Source organism: Xiphophorus hellerii, chromosome 6, assembly GCF_003331165.1.
Source record: "Xiphophorus hellerii strain 12219 chromosome 6, Xiphophorus_hellerii-4.1, whole genome shotgun sequence".
NCBI classification, from domain to species: Eukaryota; Metazoa; Chordata; class Actinopteri; order Cyprinodontiformes; family Poeciliidae; genus Xiphophorus; species Xiphophorus hellerii.
In genome coordinates, this window is record NC_045677.1 from 5,904,329 (window position 1) to 5,930,079 (window position 25,751).

At 41.8% G+C, this 25,751-nt stretch overlaps 1 protein-coding gene and 1 long non-coding RNA gene across 4 annotated transcripts; one reads left to right on the top strand and one right to left on the bottom strand.

The window, feature by feature from the left end:
* The first annotated feature begins 211 nt into the window (after nt 1-211).
* On the top strand, nt 212-16,917 carry LOC116721149 (phospholipid phosphatase 3-like). Of its 3 annotated transcripts, none has more exons than XM_032564700.1 (6): nt 216-569; nt 6,197-6,351; nt 12,213-12,493; nt 12,595-12,652; nt 12,748-12,924; nt 14,263-16,917. In XM_032564700.1, exons 1-6 carry the CDS (start codon nt 449-451, stop codon nt 14,389-14,391), a joined length of 921 nt encoding a protein of 306 aa, XP_032420591.1. In that variant the 5' UTR covers nt 216-448; the 3' UTR covers nt 14,392-16,917. The 3 variants fall into 3 exon arrangements, with proteins under 3 accessions (XP_032420593.1, XP_032420591.1, XP_032420590.1); XM_032564699.1 differs by lacking the exon at nt 6,197-6,351 and adding an exon at nt 8,049-8,206; XM_032564702.1 differs by lacking the exon at nt 14,263-16,917 and having other exon boundaries at nt 212-569; nt 12,748-12,963.
* On the bottom strand, nt 7,669-25,354 carry LOC116721164 (uncharacterized). The gene is made up of 3 exons (XR_004339541.1): nt 25,344-25,354; nt 17,498-17,503; nt 7,669-7,777 (listed from the first exon to the last, which is right to left on the bottom strand). It is a non-coding gene; the product is annotated as an uncharacterized LOC116721164 (long non-coding RNA).
* Between the last annotated feature and the right edge of the window lie 397 nt (nt 25,355-25,751).

Here is a 25,751-nt window from a genome sequence, read left to right on the forward strand (position 1 = left end):
TCCACTTTTTGAACCCTGGACAAACGAAAGCGAAATCCATCTTCTGACTGACTGCGCGTCTGTGAAATCCCCTCTGGATGCTGCTGTGTTGACTCCTGCATCCTTAAGCAGGTCGAGTGTGGGGGTGTGTGTGTGTGTGTATCCATATGGTATTGATTGGGAAAACGGGGCGGGGGGGGGGGGGAAAGAGTTGGAGAGGGGCGTGGTTTAGGAGCCTGTCAGACTTGAAACAGCCAAAAGGAAGAGAAGAAAGGATGGTGAGAACAGAAGAAAGCGCCGAACTGTAGTCGTAGAAAGTCCGGGGGGGTAAAAAAGTCCTGACTGTTTAAAAAGTGAGAGGAGAACCCAGCGCGCGAGCCCAACTGACTCACGCTGAGCGGCTCGAGACGATCTTTGAAAAGCAACAACCTCCGTTCGACTAGAGTTGCGTAGATAAAAGGGTTTTTAAATGCAACGCTGTGTGAAGATCATGGCAGCCGACACGAAGAGCTCACTGGGCAGCAATATCTGCCCAAACCGCAGCCGGAGAAAGCTGCTGGTCGCCGTGGATCTCTTCTGCCTGTTCTTAGGTAAGCCCAGCTCACATTTTACTACTGTTCATATACAGCGTGTGATACTACAGCAGCGTCGCGTGACCGTGTGATGTAATGAAAGTTTAAAAGCACTATATGTTGTAATTGTAACATCAACTATTGAATCTGCCGATTCAAGCAAACTTATTGGGTGATTATGGCTGAAAAAAGTATCACGAGGCAAGCGCTTCTTATCAGTCGGTGTCAGTAATTATTAATTAACGTTTTATTTTAATACTGCCAAACTGGTTACATGACTTTTCCAGTCTTTTTCCACAGTTTCCCCTCCAGCTGTTGTACTCATTTTCTACTTTCTATTCCAGCTGGGTTTTTTTTTAAATGTTCTCTTTTTAAGGAGTTATGAGGCAGGGTGGCAATACCTGAAACCGTTGCTGCTATTCAACAGGTTGTTGCTAGGTAACCAAAGACGGAGTTAGTTGACGCCACCAACCTTGTTAAGCTGGCCGATAGATTCCCAGAATGCTGTTCGGTTCTAGTTCGGAGTTCAATGATATTACTCAATATATCTGACGGATATTATTTTGATATTAATCACATGTCTACTGTTGTATATATATATTTCTTGCCCTGCCCTACTTAGCAGCTGTTTACAGTTTATAAACTTAGAGTGGTAACAGAGCTAGAATCTAATTCAATTTAATCTAGTTGAAGACATTGGCTTCATTTCAATTTACTTAAGTTCTGGTTCCCATTTGGGTCAGTCGACCCTAATGAAATATGACAGCTTAATATCCCCACATAATTAAGCGCATAAATTTGACAAGTCATATAACAGATTGGGTAATAGAGTCAAATATTGTTGAATATTTAAGTTCTGAGTTGTTTTATTTCTCTGCCTTTTTCAACCTCAGAAGTAAAGAGAAACTAATTAAATCTTTTCCAACAACAGGGATTTAATTGACCATCCTGAATAATTGCATTTTGAAAGAACACGTTTACAAGTGATAGTGTATAAATAATGGGAAATACATGTGATTCAACCATCACATTTTTGACTTTAAAGTGCTTCACTTTAATATATTGTAACGGCTGATATTTAGTTCCAGTTGTAAATTGCGATAAAGGTTATGATTGGTGCATAATTGTGGGTCTTGAAGCAGCTGCAAATTAAAACCAAACTCCAGTCTCAGACTCAGAAGCTCTTGTTCAACCCACGAAATAATCTGTTTTTATCTTTTCCAAATGTTACATGAGTTCCTTGTGTTCTGTTTCTAATCGTTTCCTGAAAATGCGCTTGGCTTAGAGGAAACCCACTAATGAACTGTTCCAGCATTTCTTCCCTCTCCACCCACACCTGTAACCATACGAACCTCTGTTTTTGACTTCTTTTTTTCCCCCCCCAGAATGGCTCAAATTCCTCACAGCAACAGGAATGCTTCAGATGTGAACATCTGCTGAACTACACGCTGTGCGTCTGGCTTAAGTGGTTATTTACCAGACCAATGTGGGTGTTAAAAATCTCACAGCAGCTGCTGGTAGATTTAGTTTTTGATGCGGAAACATTTTAGAAATTAAAATGATTTACCTCGTCCTTAATACTAATTGATGCTTGATGTAACCATATGTCCATAACGTGTTGAAATGTCAGAGTGAAGCTGCAGTTGGAAGTCAAATGCTATAAATAACGCTGTTCCATTTTCCTGGCAAATCCACTGACTGTTTTACAATCTTGTAGAAAGTAATCTTTTTTCTTTTTCTTTTTTTTTTTCATGTGCTATGTTTAGAGTCAGGCTAGTTTTCACCTCTGTGGAGGGTAAATCCCCATCATTTGTATCATTTGTTCCATAAACTTAACAGAGAGAAACTTGTCAACAAACCAGCAGTGTGTTTCTGTCTAAAGATGTCGGGTTAGAGTCTGACCGCAAGTAGGAAACTGTGGGCCACAACTAGCAATCTCCTTGGTCCGCTCTCGGCGCAGTTACTCCTGCCTCCAAGGACGTTATTTGGGCGTTTGACGGCGCTCCGGCGCCCCTGCTCTTTGTAGATCATTGGTTTCAGTAAAGATGAGAGTTTTCTGACAGGAAAACGTCATCCTGACTCGGATCCGACAGGAAACATTTCAGTTTACATTAGACTGCGGAAGGTGGATGTAGTGTTTCCCAGTTAACCCTCTAATGGCATTCAAGTGGATGGCTAATAAGCCAAACATGCAAGCAAAGATACTCATACCATTAAACATTTATGAAGTTTGTCAGTTGAAAAAGATCTTGAAAGATTAGTTGGCAAATTCAAAATGTTTCTCTTTTAGGGATTGTTTTTGTTTTTTTACTCCCTGTCTACACAGCCTGGTTTTAACCAGACAACTCAGAATCGTCACTTGAGGAACACACCATGTAGCTGATTAAAACGTCTCTCATTGTACACCTGAACAAACAAAACTTGTACGCCAGAAAAATGTCACCAGCAGGTGACATTTCTATCCATGTGATTTCTATCAATCAAACTCATTTGGCTCATTTTGTTTCCCCGTACGCCGTGGAAACATGAGTGAAGGTTTACCTCAGACTCAGCGCTGGTACAACTGGTTATTTGAAGGCACAGCTGAAAGTTCAAAAACAGCCACGTCATTGTGTGTATGGATACATTTGCGTGTGGGTGTGGGCGTGTGTGTGTGTAGGGCTCAGACATGTTCACGCACTCCACCGCAGACTGCAAGCAATCAAGTGGAAAATGTTTGTTTTTACAGTCACATCTTGGTGTTTTGCTGAACGCCTCCAGCACATGTTGAGCATTTTCCACAGATATAAGAACCTGGCTGAAAAACCCAACAACACCCCTCAACGTTTGATTGTTTTATGTCGAGACGAGGTTTGGGCCAAGAGAAAACATACCTGAAGACAAAAATATAAATGTTTAACATGATTAACTTGCTTTGATTTAAAGCGGAAAAGCAACAGTTACATCTGCTGGTGCTTAAGATGTAAAATATTAATTATAGCGAGGTTTAACAGAATATTTCTGAGATGTCAGGCTTTGAGGACTTTCATAGCGTGGAGCTGCGGTTGCAGAACCAAAGGGGCGTGGCTTACTAATCGTAGCATTCATCAGCATAAGACAGCTCTGAACTTTGCATCACAATACTCATGCATCCAATCCTTCAAGCAAACGCAAATTGCTTTCAGTTCACAGTGGCTCCAGGTTAATGACTATACTGTGGCGTATAAATTATTGGTTGGTCTTCTTCTAACCCTCACGTTTTATCAGGACATTTTAGTTGACGCCAAAAGCATCACAAAAACATGTAGATCTCTGAACAAAAGGATAATCTGAATGGGGGGTTATAGAGGAACCCAACTCAGACAAGCTTATATTTACTTGTTAATTAGTTGGGCTAATAGACATGCTAACTTTCCAATTTTAATTTTAAACGGTTACCTTTAATAATCACAGTGAGTTGCGGTCTTTTAATTTCCGGTTGTTGACCCATGACTAGGTAGGACTCCTGGTTGAACTAACCAAACTTGTCAGAGAACAGCCGATGCTGACATGAAGAACTGAACTTTTTTTCTTTGCCGTTTAAATCCAGCTTCTCAGCATTTTCTCTCGCTCCTGTTGTCTTTAACGTTGAGCTAATGCCGGAAAACTTGCCCACACCTGCTGACAGGTGTTGACGTTGGCGTGGCCGGCGCTCTCCACCGCCCTCTGATGTTTCATGCGGGCTCGACTGAAGAGGGTGGGAGGGGAAAATCCCAAGAAGCCGTGCTCACTGCTGATGCTGCAGTGTCAGGCGGATGCGAGGGGTCATGGCACCCGAGTCAGGAGGGAGAAGCAAAAACAGCCGAATGTCTGGAAGCCGGGATCTGACTGCGACCTTCTGTTTCTTGTCATTTTTCCTCCCTTCGCCCTGTTTCCCAGAAGTCGTCTACTGCGCTTGGTCATTTTAAGGTTCATTTAAAAGCCACGGACTCGTGAATTCATCAATGCGTTTGCCAGACTTTTCTTCTCTTTGAGTCTCTGCCCTCCGAATGCCTCTGGGCTTGTGGTTAGTCTGAGTCTGAGTGAATGGGTTTAAAGGGGTTGCAGAGGTCTTTTCTCCGTCATATCAGCAGTCTGGATATCCTCCTGTGTTGTTCTCTTCAGAGACAGATAAACCAAACCGTGGGGGATTTGACATTCAGGATTAAGCGCACTGTAAAACGCGGCATGTTTTGACAGCTACATGCCCATTAAGACGTCCCGCCCGATTTCTTTTCTTTTTCCACCGGTACAGCTTCAGAGCGGAATGTCGTTCCGGCGTAGGTATTTGTTTGAAGAGCGGCTGAAAGTTAATAACGTGAACCCTGCTGAATGTGGAGGGCCGAGCGGCATTCTGGATTTCCCAGAGCGCCAGAACTCTCTGTAACCTGAACTCGGCCCAGCTGGACCTTGAAAACCACAACTTAGCAGCTCTGTGTGTGTGTGGGGGGGGGTATAATTGGGTGGGTATATCAGCAAGTCAAGCATGTGTTGACATTCAGTCTAAGAAATTCCCCCTGCCACCTTTCCCAACACCGGCAGTCTGCTTGTTTATCTTTATATCTGCAGATCGCAGCCGACTTGAAAGCCCATTGCCACTTTGAAGTGAAGTGAAAGCATATTTTCCCTATTCTGTCTTGAGATTTGAAGGCCTCTCCTGGGTACCTCAGTTACCCCTGGATATCAAAGTCCTCCATCGCTGCCTCTTGAGATCGAGGAAATAAGCTGTCCTTATTGGCTCTTGGCTAAGTTACACCCGCTCTGTTTGTTGTCAGCAGATAAGAACAGATCTTTTCGCTACTTCAAGTGGTGAAAGACACTAAATCGATCAGACACAAACACCCCCAAGGCGTCTTCAAAAGGTCCTTTTAAGGTCTACTTCAAAGCCGCGGCTGGAAAGATGGCGCCACTCAAGATGCTTTGGTTGTTTTGTTGTTTTTTTGTTGTTTTTTTGTCTTTTCCGGTTTAGCAAAAATTTGACGTAGTTCGGTGTTAGAGACTGGAAGGATAGCTGCCGTGGGTTAAAATAGCGCAGTTTCACAAATTCATAACCATGCATGGATTTATACTTGGGAGCGGCTACATATGTGACATTTTGGGGAAATTGTATTTGGTGGTTTTACAAAAGAGCATTGGATATTGCCCCAAAAAAGAAAAAGTACCATCGTCCTGCTACTTTCTGTCCTCTTCGTTGTTGCAGCTGGCTGACGAATATATGACTACGGATAGATAAATTTCAATATGGCCAAAATCCACCTCATCCTAGCTCAAGAGTTTTTCTTTTCTTTTGAAATTGGCGTGTTTCCAATAATCAGAAATTTTATTTTCACAATTTCAATTTGTGCAATGTTATGCTTGAAGGAAAAGCTTTTCCACCTCCTTTTTCCACAGAGTTTTGGGAAAACTGGTACTTCAGCATTTTCATTGCGCTCTCATTGAAACGAAGGGAACAAGAGGACAAAATAAATGTTCTTATTTTAATTGCAATGGTGTTCAGTTAAACTCATGAAGATGCCGTCCTCGGAACTCCTGAAAGCGGTTTGTATTTTCTCTGCTATGTTAAGCGTTTTCTTAAATGTATGTATATATGTGTTCTGAAAAAAAAAACCCTGCCTCACCTGCACTCATGTATCTGTCCAACCATGCAGTGGTTCTTGTCGCCGTGCTTTTGCACAAGTCTGTCTTCCCGCCTTACCAGAGGGGGTTCTACTGTGACGACGAGGGCATCAGACTTCCCTTTAAGAACAGCACGGTGCCCACCTCCGTACTCGCAGCTGTGGGCTTCACTCTGCCCGTGTTCTCTGTAAGTCCTGGTGTGGTAAAAGCAGGAGGACGAGGGGAAGCCTGTGTTGGAGCACGCTCAGTTCGCCAGTGGCTGGATTTTTTTCCCCCAATCCCACACCGATTTGACGGCTTTCACGGGCTCCGAGTCGCACGCGGTGGTTATGTCCCATTGACTGCAAATCATGTATGCAGCTCATTACTTGTCCGCCAGTTTCCACTGTGGACTGTTTGATTCAAATCCCGGCCTTCAGGCTGCCGTTAGTGTGCATTCACTTTACCAAACGCACACAAAATTGGCTGTTTGTTTGTAAAGAAAAATATCTAAAAATATGAATTGTCCCAAATTGAAATATTTTTTAAAAACTCTTGTTTTTCCTAACAATATTTTTAAACCTAAGACATTCAAATTACAGTCCTACAAGAAGAGAATTTGTTAAAAAAAAAAAAAAAAGAGGGACATTATGATAAATCCTTATATTAGAGTTATGAAATGAGAAAGTATTTTTATTTTTACCAACAGAGTGAAGGTTTGACAGCTAACAAAATGTGTTTCGAAGGGTCTAATCAGTGTGGAATGATCTGCTGTAGGTCAGGTGTAATATCGTAGTATTTGAGTCTATTCTGGCTAGCTAATTGCTTTTTTTAGAATAGCTAATTTACTATGGAAATTTTAGCTAATTCACTAGAATTAGCTAAAGACTAATTCCAAAGAAACATTTTTATAAATCTCAAATTGTGTTTTAAAACATTTTGTGTAGAACTAAGGTTTTGAACCAGAGAAGCTGACACCAACTAGTGTCGTTAGCAGCTAACCGTTAACCACTGGGGTATTCCGACTTTGCTAGCAAATGTTTAATATCACTTCCCATTCTTTTTTCTTTTTTTTTCTAGCTACTCAAAATGCTGAGTCAGTAAAGTGTTTATGATTCGACTCAAGTTTTCAACTCTAGAGCCACTTCCCTTCTTGCTATAAGGGTCTCAAACAGCTGAAACTAGCTGGCAAGCTTAAATCGCACAACTTTGGATCCTACAGTAATGGAATTTTCTCCACGTGGTTTAATTTTCCACACTTAAGATGTGCATCTTAAAGCGATTTACTAAATGTTTTTACTAAGCAGGTGGATTCCCACTGATTCAAACTCATCAATACTATTAGGGTTTTTTTTTTTTTTTACTTTAATGAGGCCAATTCTGAGCCCAACTTGGACAACTTGCTTCTTATTATCATTACAGTGACAGACTTTCAAATAACCTTTCAGTCCTGAGACAAAACCACATGCTGAAATTTGCAGATTATTTTTCAAATTTCCCTCATAAAATGGTAATGAGAGCCTCTTAGAAACATTCAGCTCAGCAGGGTGATTCATTACAGAAAACAAAAACAGCTGTAAGGTAACGCATCCTCGGTCTTCAGTCGACAGACTGAACTATAACCCTGAGTCGGACTGGCCAATTAGCAGTCATTACTTTGTTAGTCACAGATAACAGCCACAGAACGAACTGAGCCAGCTCCAGTTGTTCTCTTGTCATCCCCTGCTTGCCACCACAGCCTCTGATTTGCGTGTCATTAACCTAGCACCTCCATCTCTCTCTCTCACCCACCCATCCACCCGTCCCGTCCTCCCCGTTGCCTTCCCTTCTCTTCTCTTCCCATTCCTTCCCTTCCCTGCCTCCTCTCCGTCCTCTCTGTGCCACTCACTCGCCTCTACACGCTAGCCGGCCTGCCTTTCTTGGTCATTGAGACCTCCGCTGTTCAGCCGTACCGTAGAGGGTTTTACTGCGACGATGAATCCATCAGGTACCCGGCCAAAAGCGGAGAGATCGTTAGCGACACTCTGCTTAGCGCGACAGGCATTCTAATCAGCATCCTCTCTGTAAGTCACCTCACTCTCATCACTAATGTCATCTTCACTCCTCGGGTTTCAGCGCCGCTCACAAGTACTAGCAGCACCTGTGGCAGCCATGTGAATTCTCATGCTAATCTTTTATTATTATTATTATTATTATTATTATTATTATTATTCTTGTTTGCAGTTGATACTACTTCATGTCTTCTGTCTACAACAATGATTTAAACATATGCAAACCGTCCAATCTGCTACAGCTGTTCATGTTTGCCTCAAAGCGTGCCTGCAGCTCAGTCCACAGTTTTTATAGGAACGTAGTAAAAACAACTTCTTATTACGGAACCGTATCACATTGAAAATAAAATATTCCAACAAATTTAAAAGCATCAAATGATTAGAAATGCATTTTTATGTGACCAGATTACCGATTCCACAATTATTGGCACGAATGAACAAATTGTAAAACATTTCAATTTTTGTCCTTCTCTTTAGGTTTTAAAGTGTCAAAGGCATTTTAATGAGTAATCAATGAGGCATTGTTACTCCAATACATAAATATGATGGGAATAGGATTCCCTTGGCCACCCTTGAAAATGAGAAGGACGAGAGAACATGCCATTAAAGTAAGACACATGTGTTGATCTTCATAAAACTAAAACTATCCAACAATTTAGGATTTATTCCAAACAAGCATTGTTTAAAACTAAAGAACAAACACATATCATCTTACTACTTGTGCAAGCTTTTTTACACGCTAACAATACAGGCTGTTGTTGCGCAACACCCCCCCCCCCCTCTTTGGTTGAGAATCTGTCCACACAGATTGAGAATCTGTCCACACAGATTCTCAACCAGAGAATCTGTGTGGACAGATTCTCTGGTTGTGTGAATCTGTCCACACAACCAGATTCACCCCATTGACACCCAAGTATACTGCTGGGCCTAGATGTCACCCGGGTGATTCATTCCAAAGACAACTCCATTTATTATTACTGTTAAACTAAAATCTCCAGCATGGGGAAGTGGGATGAGCTCGGATTTTCTTGACAAGGCATAAACACGCTTACTTCAAACAACGTTTGGAACTTTTACCTCCCGTTTCGGGGCTTTGAGGGAACAAACCAAAATTATCCTGAATGATGACTGATGCGACTCTTCTCCACACCCGGGCCATCAGCCAGAGCCGCTGCCTCCAGAGCGTTCCAGATAAGAACGAACCGACAACACTCTCTCCCGAGATTTCCCTGGAGGAAGCAAGATGACTAAAGTGATTAGGACTTTCACAGTGAAGTGAAGTTTGGAGTAGTTTGGAGGAATCTCCTGAGAGAAAGCCGAGCATCTTCGACCCAGAGTCTGGTGATTAAACTCATTACTGTTGGAACTCGTGCAGTTTTGTTCGAGCGTCTCGCACCAGGCTGCTCTTGACAGATACAGCAATACAGAAGAAAGTTCAAAGAAATTACAAATTTGATTTTTTTTTTTCCATTTAAAGACAACAACTCGTACTTTAGGACTCAGCCGCTACATGGAAACCGAAATTAAACTCCAGCGACGTTTGTAAGAACTCGGCAGCGGCCGTGGCGAGTAGACGGAGCCTGCCCAAGCGTGTAGTTAGTGCTTACAAAACACCCCCCTCCTGCCCCCCCAACACCTCGGTAGCCACAGAGTAATACAGTCACAACCACAGATGGGTCGTTTGTGTGCAAACAGATTCCCGCAGCACTCCCCCCCAAAATGTAGGGCCCGTTTAAAAAGTTAAATGTTATACCTCACATAAAATGTCCATTTTTCACCGCGTTGCCTCACGGCTGAGGGTGCATGTGTTGTGTACCCTGCCTTTCACCTCCCCACCGCCCCCCCAAGAGCAGAGTACTGCTCAGACCTAAAGCCACAGGGGTGAGAAGGAGCCGGCAGGCTGTGTAATTACGGTTGACGCAATGGTTGTTTGGTTAAACACCATAATTGCCGGGGTGGAATTGTGGTGAGGGCCCCAAACAAGAAAAAAATAATAATAAAATGGCCATATATTTCATTTTCCCCCAGCAATACATGACTTTTGGATCCATCTCCAACGCCCCCCTAGAGAGCTCTGGCCAACATTTGTGTTTTATGAAGCAGAAGAAAAAGCAAACGTATTTAGTGCTTCGTTGCTCCGAGATGGAGAGCTGGGGGGGGAACCAAGAGGTCGTGGCCTTTTTGTAATTTATGTAATTTATGCTGGCCTTTGTCAGGGTGAAAGTAGAAACAATATGCCGTCACTTTTGGAACTTTTGTCCAAATATCAAATCAGCTTTTTGTTTTGTTTTTTCTCTGTTATGGTAAGATTTTCACATCGTCGCCGTGTTGCAGACGCCGAATGGGCTTCTCTCTCAAACCATCTCTGACCAGCTTCCGTTTCCCTTTGGAAGGAAAGCCACTCATCCGTACAGGAAGTGGGCAAATAATAGCTGTCCAGTCAACAGAGTCTCCTAAATATTCTGTGAATCTTTGCCGCTCCTCCGCATGGCTCAGACCTACTAGAATATTGTCTTTTATAACCTAGCTCTGTTTTAAGCATCACAACCGTATCCCTGTCCACTGAGGTTCTTTAGGCCTTTGCAGAACGACCGGATTTATAAAGATTAAATTAGACACAATTGGACTCCCATTTCCTCCTGAGTAGACGTAAACTCCCAATAAAATCCAACAAATTTCGTGGTTGTAGTGTGACCAAATGTGGAAGAAGTTCACGGGGCGCGACGGCTTTCTGGAGGCGCTGCGCGTCCATTACCAAGCAACTCGATTCATCTGTTCGCTCAGTGAAAACCTTCTGCACAAGAGGAACCAGATGTGTTGTCTTTCCCCCAGCTGGGGTAGCGGCAGCTGGCTCTAAAGGCCTGTGTGGTGGAAACAACGCCTTTTCTTTTTTTTCTCTGCTTGTTAAATCTCCAGTGTGTTCCAGAGCGAGGCTCGCCCTCACCCCTCCTTGGAAGAATGCGCGATGAATTCGAGATGCTGACGTGAAAACAGCCAGACGTCCGGGTTTTCAGAAAGACCGCCTGTGCGGGGGGAAAAACAAACATGCGCCTGGTGGAATCTGGCCACCGCCAATCAGACACGTCGCCTAGCTCAGCATTTCCTTGATTAGAACCAGCAGTGACTCCCCCCAGCCCTACTCTCCTCCTCATTCCTTTTCTCACTTTTCTGCCTCTCCTCCCTTACTTGCAACACTTCTTGTTCCTTCAATCGTATTAGCATATCTTCTTTGCCATTCCATCCTCCCTTCTTGTCATTCTGTACCTTCTGTCCCCCCCTCCCCCATCTGTCTCTCACTCCTCCACAGCTTCAATTGTAAATAGCTTGAAGACAACAGAGGAAGATGAGGTTAGGGGGCAGGGAAGGCGTTTTTGAGCTTGGACAACTGTTTTGAGTCATGAATATTTATCTACCCTTGATTGTCCCCCTCTGTTCCCTCCCATTGGTCAATGTTCAGTGGGGGTTCTTTCATTGTTTTCTCTTAGAGGAAGAGTATAATGGAGTAGAGATGTTCGGCAAATCAGCAGCCCTGATGCATAGAAAACTCCCAGTACTTTGTTCTAGTCTATCAAAGACCTACATAAAATGCTAACAAATTAAAACACATAATTGATACTCAAGCAACCCCAAGGCTTGTCTCAATTACCAGTCAGTGATTAGTTTTGGTTCTAATTAATGTTTAGGCTGGTTCAGTCTGATGATATATGACAAATTAGTACCAATCAAACCATATGTCCACATTTCTTTACACTACCCTTTGAGCAGATCATAGAAAATGACTTTAAATTGTTGCCAAAGCAGGTATGAAATGTCCACCTGCCTGGTCTGCGTTAATGCAGAGTTGGTTTAAAATGTTCTCCATTTTGGACCCAAAAAGGGTCTGGTAGGAAACCACCAAAACTACGAAACAACAAAGAGGCAAAACGGCAAAGAGCGGAATGTCCACCATTCTTCAATAGCACACGGTAACTTCACAAAGGCCGTTTCACCAACAACCGCTTCCTCTCTCTTCTCTCAGATCATAATAGGTGAAAGCTTCAGGATCTTCTTTCTGACCAAGGAATCCAAGTCGTTTGTTGGGAACCCCTACTTTGCTGCTTTCTACAAACAGATTGGGGTGTTCCTCTTTGGCTGTGCCATCAGCCTGTCCTTCACCAACATCGCCAAGGTGACGCTAGGCCGCCTGCGGCCACACTTCATCGACGTGTGCAAGCCTGACTTCTCCACCATCAACTGCTCCCTGGGCTACATCACGGAGTACACGTGTCTAGGGTCAGAGAGTAAAGTCCAAGAGGCTAGGTATGGTGTGCTAACCCATGGCTCAGTCACCCACAATTAAATGCCATTGGTTTGGACATTTGTTACGCGCTTCGATGCTAACTGATAAACGTTCTCCTCAGGAAGTCATTCTTATCTGGACATGCGTCGTTCTCCATGTACACCATGCTCTACCTAGTGGTGAGTTTCTAGACGTTCGTCCTTTTACTCGTTCTGTTCTTCAATAACTTTAAAAAAAATAATTTTTTTTTTATCTGACTTCCTTTGGTCTACAGTTTTACCTGCAGTCTCGCTTAACTTGGAACGGAGCCCGCCTGCTGCGTCCGTTGACCCAGTTCGCCCTCATCATGATATCCTTCTACACTGGCCTGACCCGGGTGTCCGACCACAAGCACCACCCCGCCGATGTCCTGGCCGGGTTCTTTCAGGGCGCCCTGGTGGCCGTCTGCATCGTAAGCCGTCACACTCTTCTTTAAAGCCGTCCCAATTATAACAGCAGAGGAAATATATCATTTTCATCTAATGAAATATTTCTGACACCGCATGCCTTATGATTTTGTTTGTTTTTGTAGAGCTCAGAACAGCAGTGATTTTGTACAAAGTCTATGATAAACTCGTTCCAATATGTATGCAGAAGTGGTTAGAAATTAAAGAAACAATTTATGACTTAAAAGTGAAGGGTTTGTTTAAAAAACTTAAAAGTCAGTAAGGACAAATATTAAAAACAAATGTACTTCAGTTAGAGGGATTCAGGTGTGGAATAATTGTTGTGAGGACATAAAACTGGTTTTCAGTCTCTAAATTAAAAAAAAAGTATAATAAAATAGGGTTTGATTATGTTTTCTTTTATGAGTTATTCTACAGACTGATTTGAAATTCCCTGGAGACGTGTTTTAGAAAAATATACAGAAAAGATTCTGCTGCTTTGATTTGGTTGATGCTTTAAAAAAAGTGAAGGTATAATAAGCCTGTGCTTCTGCCTACACCTTTTGGTTAAATATTGTTTATTTCTGTACTAGGTTTGTTTTTTTGTCAACACTCTCTGTTGTTGTTTTTTTACTTGTTAAAAAATAACCAAAAATAGTTATTATAATTATTTCCTAGGACCTTTAGAGGGTAGCAGCAAACAGTAAAGTCGTATCAAGACGTAGCTACAGTTAGCTAAAGACAACTGTTACAAAACGATCCTTTAAGCCTCGCGTCTCTTGTTTTTGACTTCAAAGACGAGCTAAAAAGGATGAAGATGTTCAAAGTACGTAGCTAAATTTGGAAATTCAGAATTGACTTCCTGTAGTACTTTTTCTGGGACCACATGCGCTGGAGTGGTAGCACTGTTTTCTCAGCAGAGACACCTACTGTTTAGGAGGAGGACTGCAGCAAGTGTTGCATGTTTGAACATCCAGTTTAAACATCTCCGATGCTGAGGATATTTGTTAGCTTTTTTTTTTATTATTGTTTGTTTATTGATAGATGTACAAAGTTAGCAATGGTTTTAACTGGATCAAAAGTGAATGTAACAAATCGTGAACAACACTTTTTTTTTTTTTTAGCTTGCTCAACATGTCCACATCAAATTGCAAACCGAGCGGGGTTAAAGATAAAGTATTAGGAGTGAATAACTAGCCACAATCATTAAAAGTGTCATTATATAATTTTTAAGTATAAATAATTGTTGATAGCCCGGAAAGTTATATTTTTTATTTTTAGGCCAAGACAGAGAGTAGAAAGTCTTTATTTTTTTCTGACCAACTGCAAACCTTTAAACAATTCCCTCTCCTTCTGCCTGGCAGGTTTTCTTTGTGTCCGATTTGCTTTGGCCCAAAAGAGGATGGTGCCTTTTGACCCAGATGCCGGTGAAGAAAGATTGCCTTCCTCCAGCAGACACCAGGGAGCAGGGCAACCCTCTCACCATGGTGTAAAAACAAGGCTGAAAACCGACTGAAAGCAAGAAATGAGCAGAACTGTGCCTTTGTTATTACTATTATTATTATTATTTTCCTACAGCCACTTGTTCTTACTGAATGAAATGGACACTCTGGAAAGTGCAGAAGTGAACCACAGAAAGCAGTTAAAGAAAGTTTTGCTTTCTGAAGAACTTTTTCTTTTTTTTTAATGTTTTTCCCCAAATCTCACAAGACATGTGAATGTGTAGGGAGGTGAGACGACCTTTTTGTTGTTGTTGTTTTGTTACACAAGGAGTATTTGACCTTCTCTTCTGTTATGAAGAACTTTTTGGGTTTTTTCTGAGCAAAAGTCCGGAATTCAAGCAAAAGCCTACGAATGGCGGCCGCTAACAAAGCTGTGTGCGGCTTTTCTGCGTTTTATTTGTCCAGCATGGGCGCTCCACTCGTAGCCCTGCTCCTCGCTGTGTGACTCATATTTGAACAGAATAAAAATAAACAATAAAAAATACAAATTCCTCTATTTCAGGAAGGATATTGTTTTAGTTTATTACAAGACATTGCATGCGTGACTTTTAAAGCACTATTTTCCTCTAGTATTGTTCGTCACCTCTTGAACGACCTTTTTTGAAAAGCTTTTGGAAAGCTTCACTCTGTGTGTAGTTCAGTGTTGCCTCAGACGTTATAGTTATGTGGAAAATACAGCGACGATGTGGGTGGGTTTTAGATGTGGGCCTCATTCTGCTGGCATGGATGGGCCCCCACTGAGCCGTTTAATGAAATGACGGTCTTTTATATGTGCCAGACGGGTGTTCACGCGTTAGGTCAGAGTGTGTGTGCGTGTGTGTTTTAAGGTTAGGTCGTATATTTCAGTATTCATCGCCTAAAAGTGTGGCAGAGAAGAGGCACCTGTTTTAGCATACAAATTGATACAATTTGATCACATGTACCCGTTACTTATCATTGGTTTCCTATAACACTTATGGCTATGTAGCTATGTGTGTATGTGTTGCCAGTAGAGATGCACTGACCAGTGACTGGCCAGTTGGAAACTCAAAAATCTAGTCCTTTCCAACCAGGGAACGCAGCATAACGAAGGCCAATACCTTGGTGAGCATGGAGATGTTAGCCTTTGGCAATTTTTGATATGGACGTCATTCGAAGCTAGCCGTGTTCAGTGTCAGTGAAATGTTTTAAAACGAGTCGAAAGAAGAACCAAACATTTTAGAAGCTAAGGTTAGCTGTATTTGCAATGGAGGGATGCTAGCTGCTCATTCAGGCTAGACTCCCAACACTTCTTGAACATATGTGAGTTTTTCCAAGTATGCTAACTACTCTAATCATGTTAACCATTGTAATTTTATGGTAATCTCTGCAATGCGATGCCAAAAACATAATACCCATAGTAGCTTATGTTGTAAATTCACATAATTGGGATGTCGGTAGAGATGCGCTGACCTGTGACTGGCCAGTTGGGAACTCAAAAAGTCAGGGATTGCACTGTAAAGAAGGCTAACAGGTTACACAGCTAGCCTTGGACATTCTTCAACGTGGACATTGTTACATGGAGCTAGCGATGTTTGGTATCAGTGAAATGTTTTAACCTCGAGTTCGAAGAAGAACCGAAGGTTTAGGAAGCTATTTGAAGATTAGCCGTATTTACTGTGGAGGGATGCTAGCTGCTCTAGACTTCTTTTGGTGTTAATACTTCTGGACCTTTTCAATATCTAGGATCTCATGCCAAAAACAACTCATAATGTTAACTCTATTATTTTCTTCCTGTTTTACCCCTTTCTCACACAGTGTGACTTCGCCTCTGATCCAAGTACAATGGCTCATTTAAAAATAATTAATTTTCTGACAGCAGGAATTCTTTATTAAAAACAGTTGGATTAAGTGACAAATCAGAATCAACTTAAACTGATATTACTAGAACATAGGCTGCTATTATAACTTTTAACTGTAGGAACTGTACGTTGGAACATTTTAGCCGTTTTTAACTAATATATTTTAGAACCTAGATACAAGCTGTACAAAATTGGAGATCGACAACAGAACTCTGATCGGCGAATCTCTAGATGACATAAACCTGATGTAATACCTGCAGTGTGCTTGCATGACTCCGTTGTGAAGCACATATAGGAAGCCAGTGCCTTAAAATATCCAGACTCGCTTATAAATAACTAAGACTGCCTCAGAAAGTTCACTGTGCCACTACGTGTTGTAAATTGCTGTAAAGTGTGTCCTGTTTGTGTCCTGCAGAAACGCCCACTATGACTCTGCGTTGAGACCTGTGTAAATGTAGAACGTGCTTCTGCGTGAGGCAAACAGCGTCCAGTGAAGTGAATATTAACTTGTATAAAACCAAGAACGAAGCGGGTCAAAACCAGACTCCTTCGGTTCTGGGGTTGTTGTTTTTTTTCTGTTTTGTTATAAGAACAAAACAAACAAAAAAAACTTTATATTTTTGTAATGTGAAATTTTATACCATAAAGCTGTATTAAAGAGAGGATGTCTTTAATAAAAACACAAAAGAAAAGTGAAGCTGAAGGTTTCTTTGTGGTTTCTGTCGAAACGCGGAGTGTTATATTTAAGCAGGCAGCCAACTTTGCATGTGATGAGGAGATTTTGGGCGTGGGGCCGCGGTAGACTTCCACGAGCCTCTTCCTGTGGGGAAATGGTGAACATTCCAGGTTTTAACCCTGCTCTGCATCGCCCCTCTGGAATAATATAAAGTCCACACAGAACCTATTCCAGAGTGGCAGGCCATGCTAACATGTGGACATGCTTAGAAGCGGTACGATTGTGTTCACCGCCCTGGATTATCCATTTAGATTATCCTTGTGTCCATAAAACGTAGAATAGAACATCCATAGGTTATATCAGAGTGTACACACACACACACACACACACACCTTTAAGCTAATTGTTAGAAAATCAGGCAAATAGCTAACAATAGAGCTGAGTAGCTTAATACAGTACAAAAGTGGGTTTTTAGGCGGAAAACTTTAGTTTTAGCTGGATTGTGTTTGTCCAGAGGTTACATAAATCTCTGCCATGACAGACATAATCTTTTAACAAGAGAGTTGAACTACAAACACGCAACCTGAGCAACAGAGTTGACTCCTGCCTATTGGTGGTGAAGAATTCGCAGATTTATTTGTATTTTTTTTTTCCATGCAACATTTCTAAAATATGCAACAGAGAAAATACAATTCAGGATCCTGAAACATGTGGTTACGGTGCTACTTGACATGCTATTGGCTGGCATTTACAAGGCAGCCAATCCAGGAGCGCCGCTCATTGTCTTCGGCATTTGATTGGTCGCACCCTGGAGAGAGAGAGAGGAAAAGGAAGACCATAGACATTAGCTTCCGCTCAAACGGTTTCCACTGTGCGTATTAATGAACGTTAAGCTATATTTGGAGTTTAAACCATTAAAACAAACCCATTAAAGCGATTTTAAAAGGGGTGTCAAGTATTTGAGGATTTTGGCTATTCGCAGGTAGCTGTGATCCTAAGCCTCGCAAATTAACCCGGGGATCTACTGTATTTTAATAGCATAAAATAAAGGTGCATAAGGTTGAATTTATCAAGGCTTTTCTGTAATCGTCACAACACGCCTGGAATTCATTAAACAATACCAGCAGAAAACAGGTCAGACTGCACAACAAATTGTAAAGAAGCAGGAATGACGTTATTAATCCAATTCATAAACTCATCTGATCTGCAGAACTAAATGGTCTGCGGAATAAAACATTTAATACAAGGAAACTCAAAAGGTCACTTTAAAGAAAGCAAACAGTACAATAGAAAAAAGAAAACCTCCATTTGGTTGTACCCAGTGATGTAATCAGTGACGTCACACAGCTATTTAAAGCGGAAGTGCTGGGCCGGCCAATCCCATACACCTGCTGGGGCCAAACAACGGTGAGTGCAAAAAAAAAAAAAAAAAAAAAAAACAAGCAAGCAAGTAAGTTACCAGAAATGTAAATGGGAACAAATGAAACATTCATATTTATCTAATGGTTTAACTTTAAATATAACACAGATGTAGGGCCCCAAAAAAAGGCTTGGACCGGCACTGAAACAAAGACAGTATGATCTTCTATCCGTCAGATAAAAGTCCGCATGATGATTTAACCCCAGAACCCAAGTCTGACCAAAGAACACGTGTATGAACACTCTCCTCTTATCAGCCGCTAACAAAAAACACTTGGCAGCATTTATTGTGAAACAGATATACTGCTCCATCTTGGTCCGGTTTCAGCTTACATATCTGTGGTGAGTATTAAAATCTTCAGAAGTTATATCCAGGCTCATGCGGCTTTTGTTGTTTATGGTGACACGACAGTTTTCCCCCCTGACTGCCTGGATATTTTTGATTCATTGACATCATGGGTTTTCAAACTTAGTATCGAGTTGTTTGATTGATTGTTCCAGATTATTCTGAGCTGACCACGTTCAGGCGTTGGAGCGACACAAGCCTCCCGTCCTTGCGAGCGTCTATAGCGACGTTTTTGGGGACATTACAGTCAGCACATTGGAACGACACACAACTTCTTATGAACGATGCCGTGAGAGCTGTGGTGAACAAAAGCAAACTACAAACCACGAAGAAGACTACTTGCTGTCTTCTTCTTCTTCGTGGTTTTCGCCAGTACTAACATCCGGCTGTTCATGTTCGTGACTCGTGCGAAATACCGGCTATTTCGGTACGGCTGTAAAAGCACCTAATCCCAGCGCAACAATTTTTGTTTTCTTATCGAAAAATGTGAGTTCTTTTTTTTCTTTTTTTACTTCACATGCGAATTTATGTTCGTAATTTTAATTTGCGCAGTTCTATGGTTAGTGGAAACACGCGGCTAGTGTCTTCCAGTTTATTCAAGCTGTTTCCTAAAGGTGTTGGAGTTGAACTCTGTTTTTTCTTTTTCTTTTTTTTTTTTTTTTCAGGCTGCTTCTTATTGTCGAATCGTGAACGCTAACTTTAACTGAGCCGAGTGAGGTCCGCTGTGCTTCGGATGTTGTCGGGTTCTGCTCGGACCTCCTGGGTAAGTGAGTCATCTCTTTTTCTTTTTTTTTTCAGAGGTATTTTGGCCGGGCCGGCCACCGTTTCATGTCTTATCCTTTTGTGGATGTTTGGCTCTCACGCAGCCTTAGAAACGGTTTGTTACCTTTGTAGCCCATTTCAAGCTGACAAATGGGGTTTCTTTCCCACTTATTCTTTAATTTGTTTAATTTAGGAGTATGAGACATTGCTTTTGGAGATGTTTTCGACTACTTTATGTCGTCATGAAGGTTCTAAATGGTGTCATGACTTCCCAGAAATGACAGCAGTCAAGTCTGGGAGTAGCTTGTGTAGATGAACTAGAAAATATTTAGTTACAGTTCATTCATGATTATGGGGTAGTAATTAATGATTACCTTCTTTTTGACACTGGACTGTTGAGTTTATGTAGCTTTTTTCACCGTTTTAAATATAGACACATCTGATAAATTAATGCTAATCTTCTACGTGGCGAGAACCTCTATAAAAACCTCCAGTAATATTTTGTCCGTATCACCATATTGAAATGAAAATTTAAAACACAGATATCTACCATGACCCTAACGTATTTTTACATGCATTACAATATTATCTAGAGCATTACTTTTTTATTAAGGACACATAGAATGAACACCTCCTAACCATATTATCTTAATCGCTAACTAGCCTGCAGTCTGCTGCTTTACAGACGTGCAGCTTATCAACTGTAACTTTAAAACATTGTTACTTCAAGGCAAGGCAAACTTATTTACAGTGTACAGCAACATCCCTGCTCAAGATAATCCAGGGGATTTTACAGGAATTCAAAGACAAAAAGAAAATAACAAACTTGAAGTTTTGCCCAAATAGAGACCTGAATCTAGCTTATTTTATCCAGGTGACTAGCAGTGCGCAGTAACAGGTTTATGATGAAAATAACTGGGATTTTTCGAGTTCTTTTTTTTTTCTTTTACTGTTAGTCTATACCTCAAGCAATAGTACCTTGGTGATGTTGCAATAGGCCTTTTGAACCTTGTCTGCTGTGACGTCTTAAGTAACGCTGTGTGTAGCCGCAGTCAGAGCAAAGGAATCTGGAGGATAAATAAGAAACATGTGCTACTTATGATCGATAGCTGGGTGAAATAAAAGTGCATTTACTTTCATATAAAAATATATAACGGCTAGCTTTCCTGCCCTTTCTTGGTAACAAATTGTAGAACGTGTCTTCATCAGAGTCGCCATAAAAGGTGTAAACACTCCTCTTCTGTTAAACACTGCGCTGACTGGAATCGTTCTGTTCCCTGTCAAACACTTGGCAAATCTCGGCCTGCAAACCAAGTCCATAACGCCTCTCTTCCTCCTCCTCCTCCTCCTCCTCCTCCTCCTCTTCCACAACAACATCAGTGGAGCATTTTCACTCAAAGATATCTTCATTTCTTTTAATTGAAAACAACACACTGGCACACTGTGGCCCAACAGTCTATTTTTTCCCCCTCTTATTTTCATCTGGAGACATTTTTCTGAATGAGATTCAAAGAGGCTTTTCTTGATCTGCAGCTTTCAACATTCACATGCTGGAATCCCTTTCATGTGGTCTTGCTGGGGGAAGAAAGGGGGGAAAAAGTGTTGTTGTGTTTTCCTGCCACAGTTTAACTGCAGTTATTTGTGAAGCAATTACCCAGTGCCGTTTACAGTTCCTTCACAGGGACTCTAGATATGCTGCTGTGGTTGCTCTGAAGTAATCTCTCTTTCTTGTTTGCCCCTCTTTACTCACAAATACACTTAAAGCATCATCAGGACTCCCACTAAGGTCGCAGTTTGTTGCATCTGTTAGCAGTTAAATTACTTTACTGGTAAGTTTTCCCCTAATGCAGTCGCTTTGGACTAACGTGATGAGTGCAGATATCTGATTACTTCACCTGGTCAAAGTAAAACCCAGCAAACTGAAACAAGCATCCTCACAACATGCCAGAGAAGAGTTGACATGCTGGAAGTCAGTGTAGTATCGCTGCTACAACTTGGCCCACAAAAAAGACCTGTAGCGGATAGTAAGCAGAAGGTTCCTATAGTTTTGCCGCCCTCTGCAGGATTCGTCAGGGTCTGTTTTATTGGTCAAGATGGGGACGATGGTTCTGATTGTGGTAAGAGTTCATCTGGCAATTAATGGGTTGCTGGTTCGATCCCCGCTCTGTTGGGTTCTTGGGTGGTGGCGCTGCTGGTGGTGGTCGGAGGGCCCGGGTGGCGCTGGTGCATGGCAGCCTCACTTCTGACAGATTTCCCCGGGGCAGCTGTGGCTACTATCCAGTAGCTTACCACAATCAGCGTGTGATTGGGTGAATGACTAAATGTCAGGCGAAGAGCTTTTGGATCCTCGGGACTAGACAACACATCAAGTACAAGCAAAGATTGTGTGTACAAACAAGGTCATCTGTCTTTGGTTCAAGCAGTGACAACAGTACAGACCTAAAGTATAAATTTGGAAACTTTAGAGGAAACTTAAAAAAGGATAAAAGGAACAGTGCGCACATGTATGTCTACGTACAGATATGTTTTTAGATAAGAGGCTGGTTACAGTAGTGCAGATATGCTTAGGTTGAAGAGAGTACATAGGCTGTAAGGCAGGGGTCTCCAAACCCTAGTCCTCAAGATCTACTGTCTGACAGGTTTTAGGTACAACCTCTTCTCCAACACACCTGACTCAAACAGATAGCTAGTTACCAGGCCTTTGCCAAACTTGTTGGCATGCAGAAGGGGAAAAGCAATAATTTGAATCCCCTGTGTTGGAGCAGAGATTAATCTAAAACCTACAGGACAGTAGATCTCAAGGACTAGGGTTGGAGACCCCTGCTGTGAGGTGTTCATTGTGTTCATCAGAGAGACTTCCTGGGACTGGAAACTGTCTCTGTGGCAGCTGGTTTGTGCAAATGAATAAAACAGATTAAATAAAGCAATGTAGTATGACCAGCAACTCCTACTGAAGGTTGTACATCTTGCCACAGGAGGTACGGTTTGCTAGGCCTCCTACCAACAAGTATCTAAGTGTGAGGATCATCACAGGTCCTAAGAACTGGAAGTATTGGGGACTGCTCAAAGCCTACACCAATTTTTGAACTGTGATACCATTTTGACAATTTGATCAGAAACAAAACCACCGAACAGCTCCACAGCTTTCTGCCACTAGGGAAGGAAAAATGGAAGACTGTAATGGTTTCGGTGATAGTTGGTAATCACTGTCTATCAGAGATCCAAAGTACAGTGATGAACAAGCTGACGCATGTAGAGAAAGTAGACTGCCCCGTGTGGTCTGGCCCAACGTACGAGCAGCTGCAGCTCAAATTGAGAAATTGTGGATTTCACAGAAAGGCAGGTGGCTGCAGACTAGTCAGGGTGGAAACAGTATTCTCGGATGGCCATGTCCACTTCCAGCAGGATTAGGACCCTTCAACGTAACAAAAATGGTTCAGGAATGGTTTGAGGAGCAGAGCAACGAGTTGGGTGTGTTGATTAGGTCTTCAGATTCCCCAGATCTCAAGCCAGCTGAGCATCTGTTTGGTGTACTAAACAAAAATCGAGCTGCTAACATCTTGATGCCAGATACCACAAACACATCTTTATGGATCTATGAGACTGACTGCTTCAACAACTAAAGGTTGTTTTGAGTGTTAGAGATCTCAAACAAATGTCTAGTTTATCTTTGTGCAGTTTAGTACACAATGGGCTGACAATACATTGATTCTAACTTGAATTTACAGCTTTCTTTGGATTAGTTTCTATTTCAGATTGTTAACCAGCACAAAAACACGTGCTGTTTTTCACCTGAACACTGTTTAAAGACGAATAAGACTCGGGCCTTGTTGAGTTCCTTTTAAGACACGAGAAGCACTCTGCCTCCTCCTTGAGTCAGATTGGAGCCGTTCACAGAGCCTCATGACGCCACATAACTCGACTGGCATTAGCGGCAGAGGTCATGGGTCCCCGCGTTGACAGATGGAGGGACGCTGAGAGGAAGCGGGACACACCCTCTGAAATGCCCTGGCTGATAAGTGACCTCATTACAGCTCTGCGGGGCATGCTCTTCTTATTCAGGCAACGGCATGTTGACGACTGGCTCCCATGGGGGACTTTGGACTCCGAGCTCTGACAAGTTTAGGGGAGGAGGGGGATTCTTGGCTCATGGCATACGGTTGGTTTCCAGAACTTCCAGCAAAGAGGCCGATGATACTGCCATGCACTACTTTGTTTAATTTATGGTTATTAAATGTTTGTTTTTTGAGCTGACCCAAAACAGGAGCGCTGCAGCGGACCGCAGAAGGCCTTTCACATGTTGCGTCACTCGCTCTTATCAGTCTGTAGGCCATCCTCATACTATGAATGCTAATGTCCACCCTTAAAACTACTCTAAGCCCTGAGGTTAACCCTCCCTATCCAGAGGCCCTGACTCCTGGGAGTGATTTTGGTGTGTGTGTGCTCCAGCTGTAAGTCTTTCTGAGTGTGCGTCTATGTTTCCTGCTGTCTCTGTCTGTCCTCCCGTCTGTCTGGACAACGTAAACACTAAAGAGGCGAGCCAGACTTCTCTTTCAGCAGATATGGAGACAGGGCAGCGTTCGCTGAGAGTCTCCCGTCTGGGACTGTCTAATAAACACTGCGAGATAAACTGGATTCTGGGGCGAGAAATGGGTTTGGAAAGTTAACTTGTTGACAAGTCAGCAAAAATATTGCAGCTAAGAGTGGTCCATTAGAGAGAGAACAATCAAAGTAATGTTTCTTTTTGCTGATTTTTAGTGAAGGTTAAAAAAAAAGGACTTGGTTCCAAAGAACCAAATCCATGAAAGTACCTCCAAAGTCCCACCCACTTATATTCTGATTACATATTTCCTTCTAAACATCTCTATGACTAATGCGACCCTGAGTCATGATGCGTCATTGGCTTATTTCTCCCAAACTTCCCCTTAAGACAATCCAAGTGATAATAAACTCTCCAAGTTGACATAAAGCAGGAATAACTTCAGCATGTGTCTCAAACAGAAGAGAGCCTGAAAGGGAAAGAAAGATGAAACAGCTCAAGTACCGAACAACACACTCATGTCGCACTGACTGCGTTGTAAAGTTGTTGATGTCAACTCAGATCTCGGTTTGTTTTCCTGACTTTTGCCTGAGCTTTAAAACAAAGTTTGGTTTGAATTGGTCTGTGGACGACCGCTCCAAAAGCAAGGAAGCGGACTACAGTGCAGTGCATTCTGGGTAAGCGGAACCAAAGCTAATGTGTGAGTACAGCCCTAGTGGGAGAAATGACTTGTTGTTTCTTATCAAAGATAAAAGAGAAATTCTTCAACTGCTAAAATATGATGCCACTCCAGAAGGAAGTTGAGCTCGGTGTCTTCAGAGGATTTTGTGTCCGTTCCTGCAGTAGTTTTTGGTGCAGCGCCACCAGAGGCAAAGGGGTGAACAGGTTTTTCAAAAAGTTTGGGTCACTAGTGTGAAAGTGAACCGCACCAACTGAAAATGTTCTCCAGTCGAACCAGCCTACCGGTGTACACTATCTCTTATTTGTTCACTAATTTTCTGCAACAAACCTCAGAGGCCTTCACAGACCAGCTGGATTGATACTGAAGTTAAATTACAGTCAGTTTATTAATAAGTCGACTTCCTGAACACAATTCGTTGCTCTTGGTTTTATTTAGGAGTACCGAAATGAAATTTAGTCTAGAAGTGCAGTTTCTGGACTCTTTATATATCCCAGTGAAATACATTGAAATTGTCATTAAATGACTAAATGTCTTAGAGGTCAAAGAATATGACACTGTTTTAAGGCACAGGAAATAATGACTTTGACCAAAACAAAAACCGAAACATTAAACCAGGGGTTTGCAATCTTCACTACCTACATTGTCATTTTGCTCTCAGGACAACCAAATCAAACACGATAATTTTTTTGAAAGTAAACAGTAAACAACTCTTCAGACAAACATTTACTTTAGGGAAAATAAATAACATTAATAAATAACATTTCCCTAAAATGTTTCATTTTAGGGAAATGTTTCATTTTATTACAAAAGAACCAGCATTTTATTTCTGTTTTTAGAATGTAGACATAAATGTGGATTGTTATGTTTTTTGTTTTTAATCACATAAATTACTACCTGATAACAAGGAAAAGAAATCTGAAAACATGTTACTGGTACTTTTTTCTGTCATTCTTTGTGAAAGTTTATTGCAAGTATTGCTGGAAAAAATTGGAAACATTGCAAAACCCCCCCCCAAAAAACTCTGCATTTGCTACTGTATCTGAATTTAAAAGCATTAAGAGGTTCTTCTTCATTTTATTGAGAGTCGTTGCGGACGGTCCAGGGAG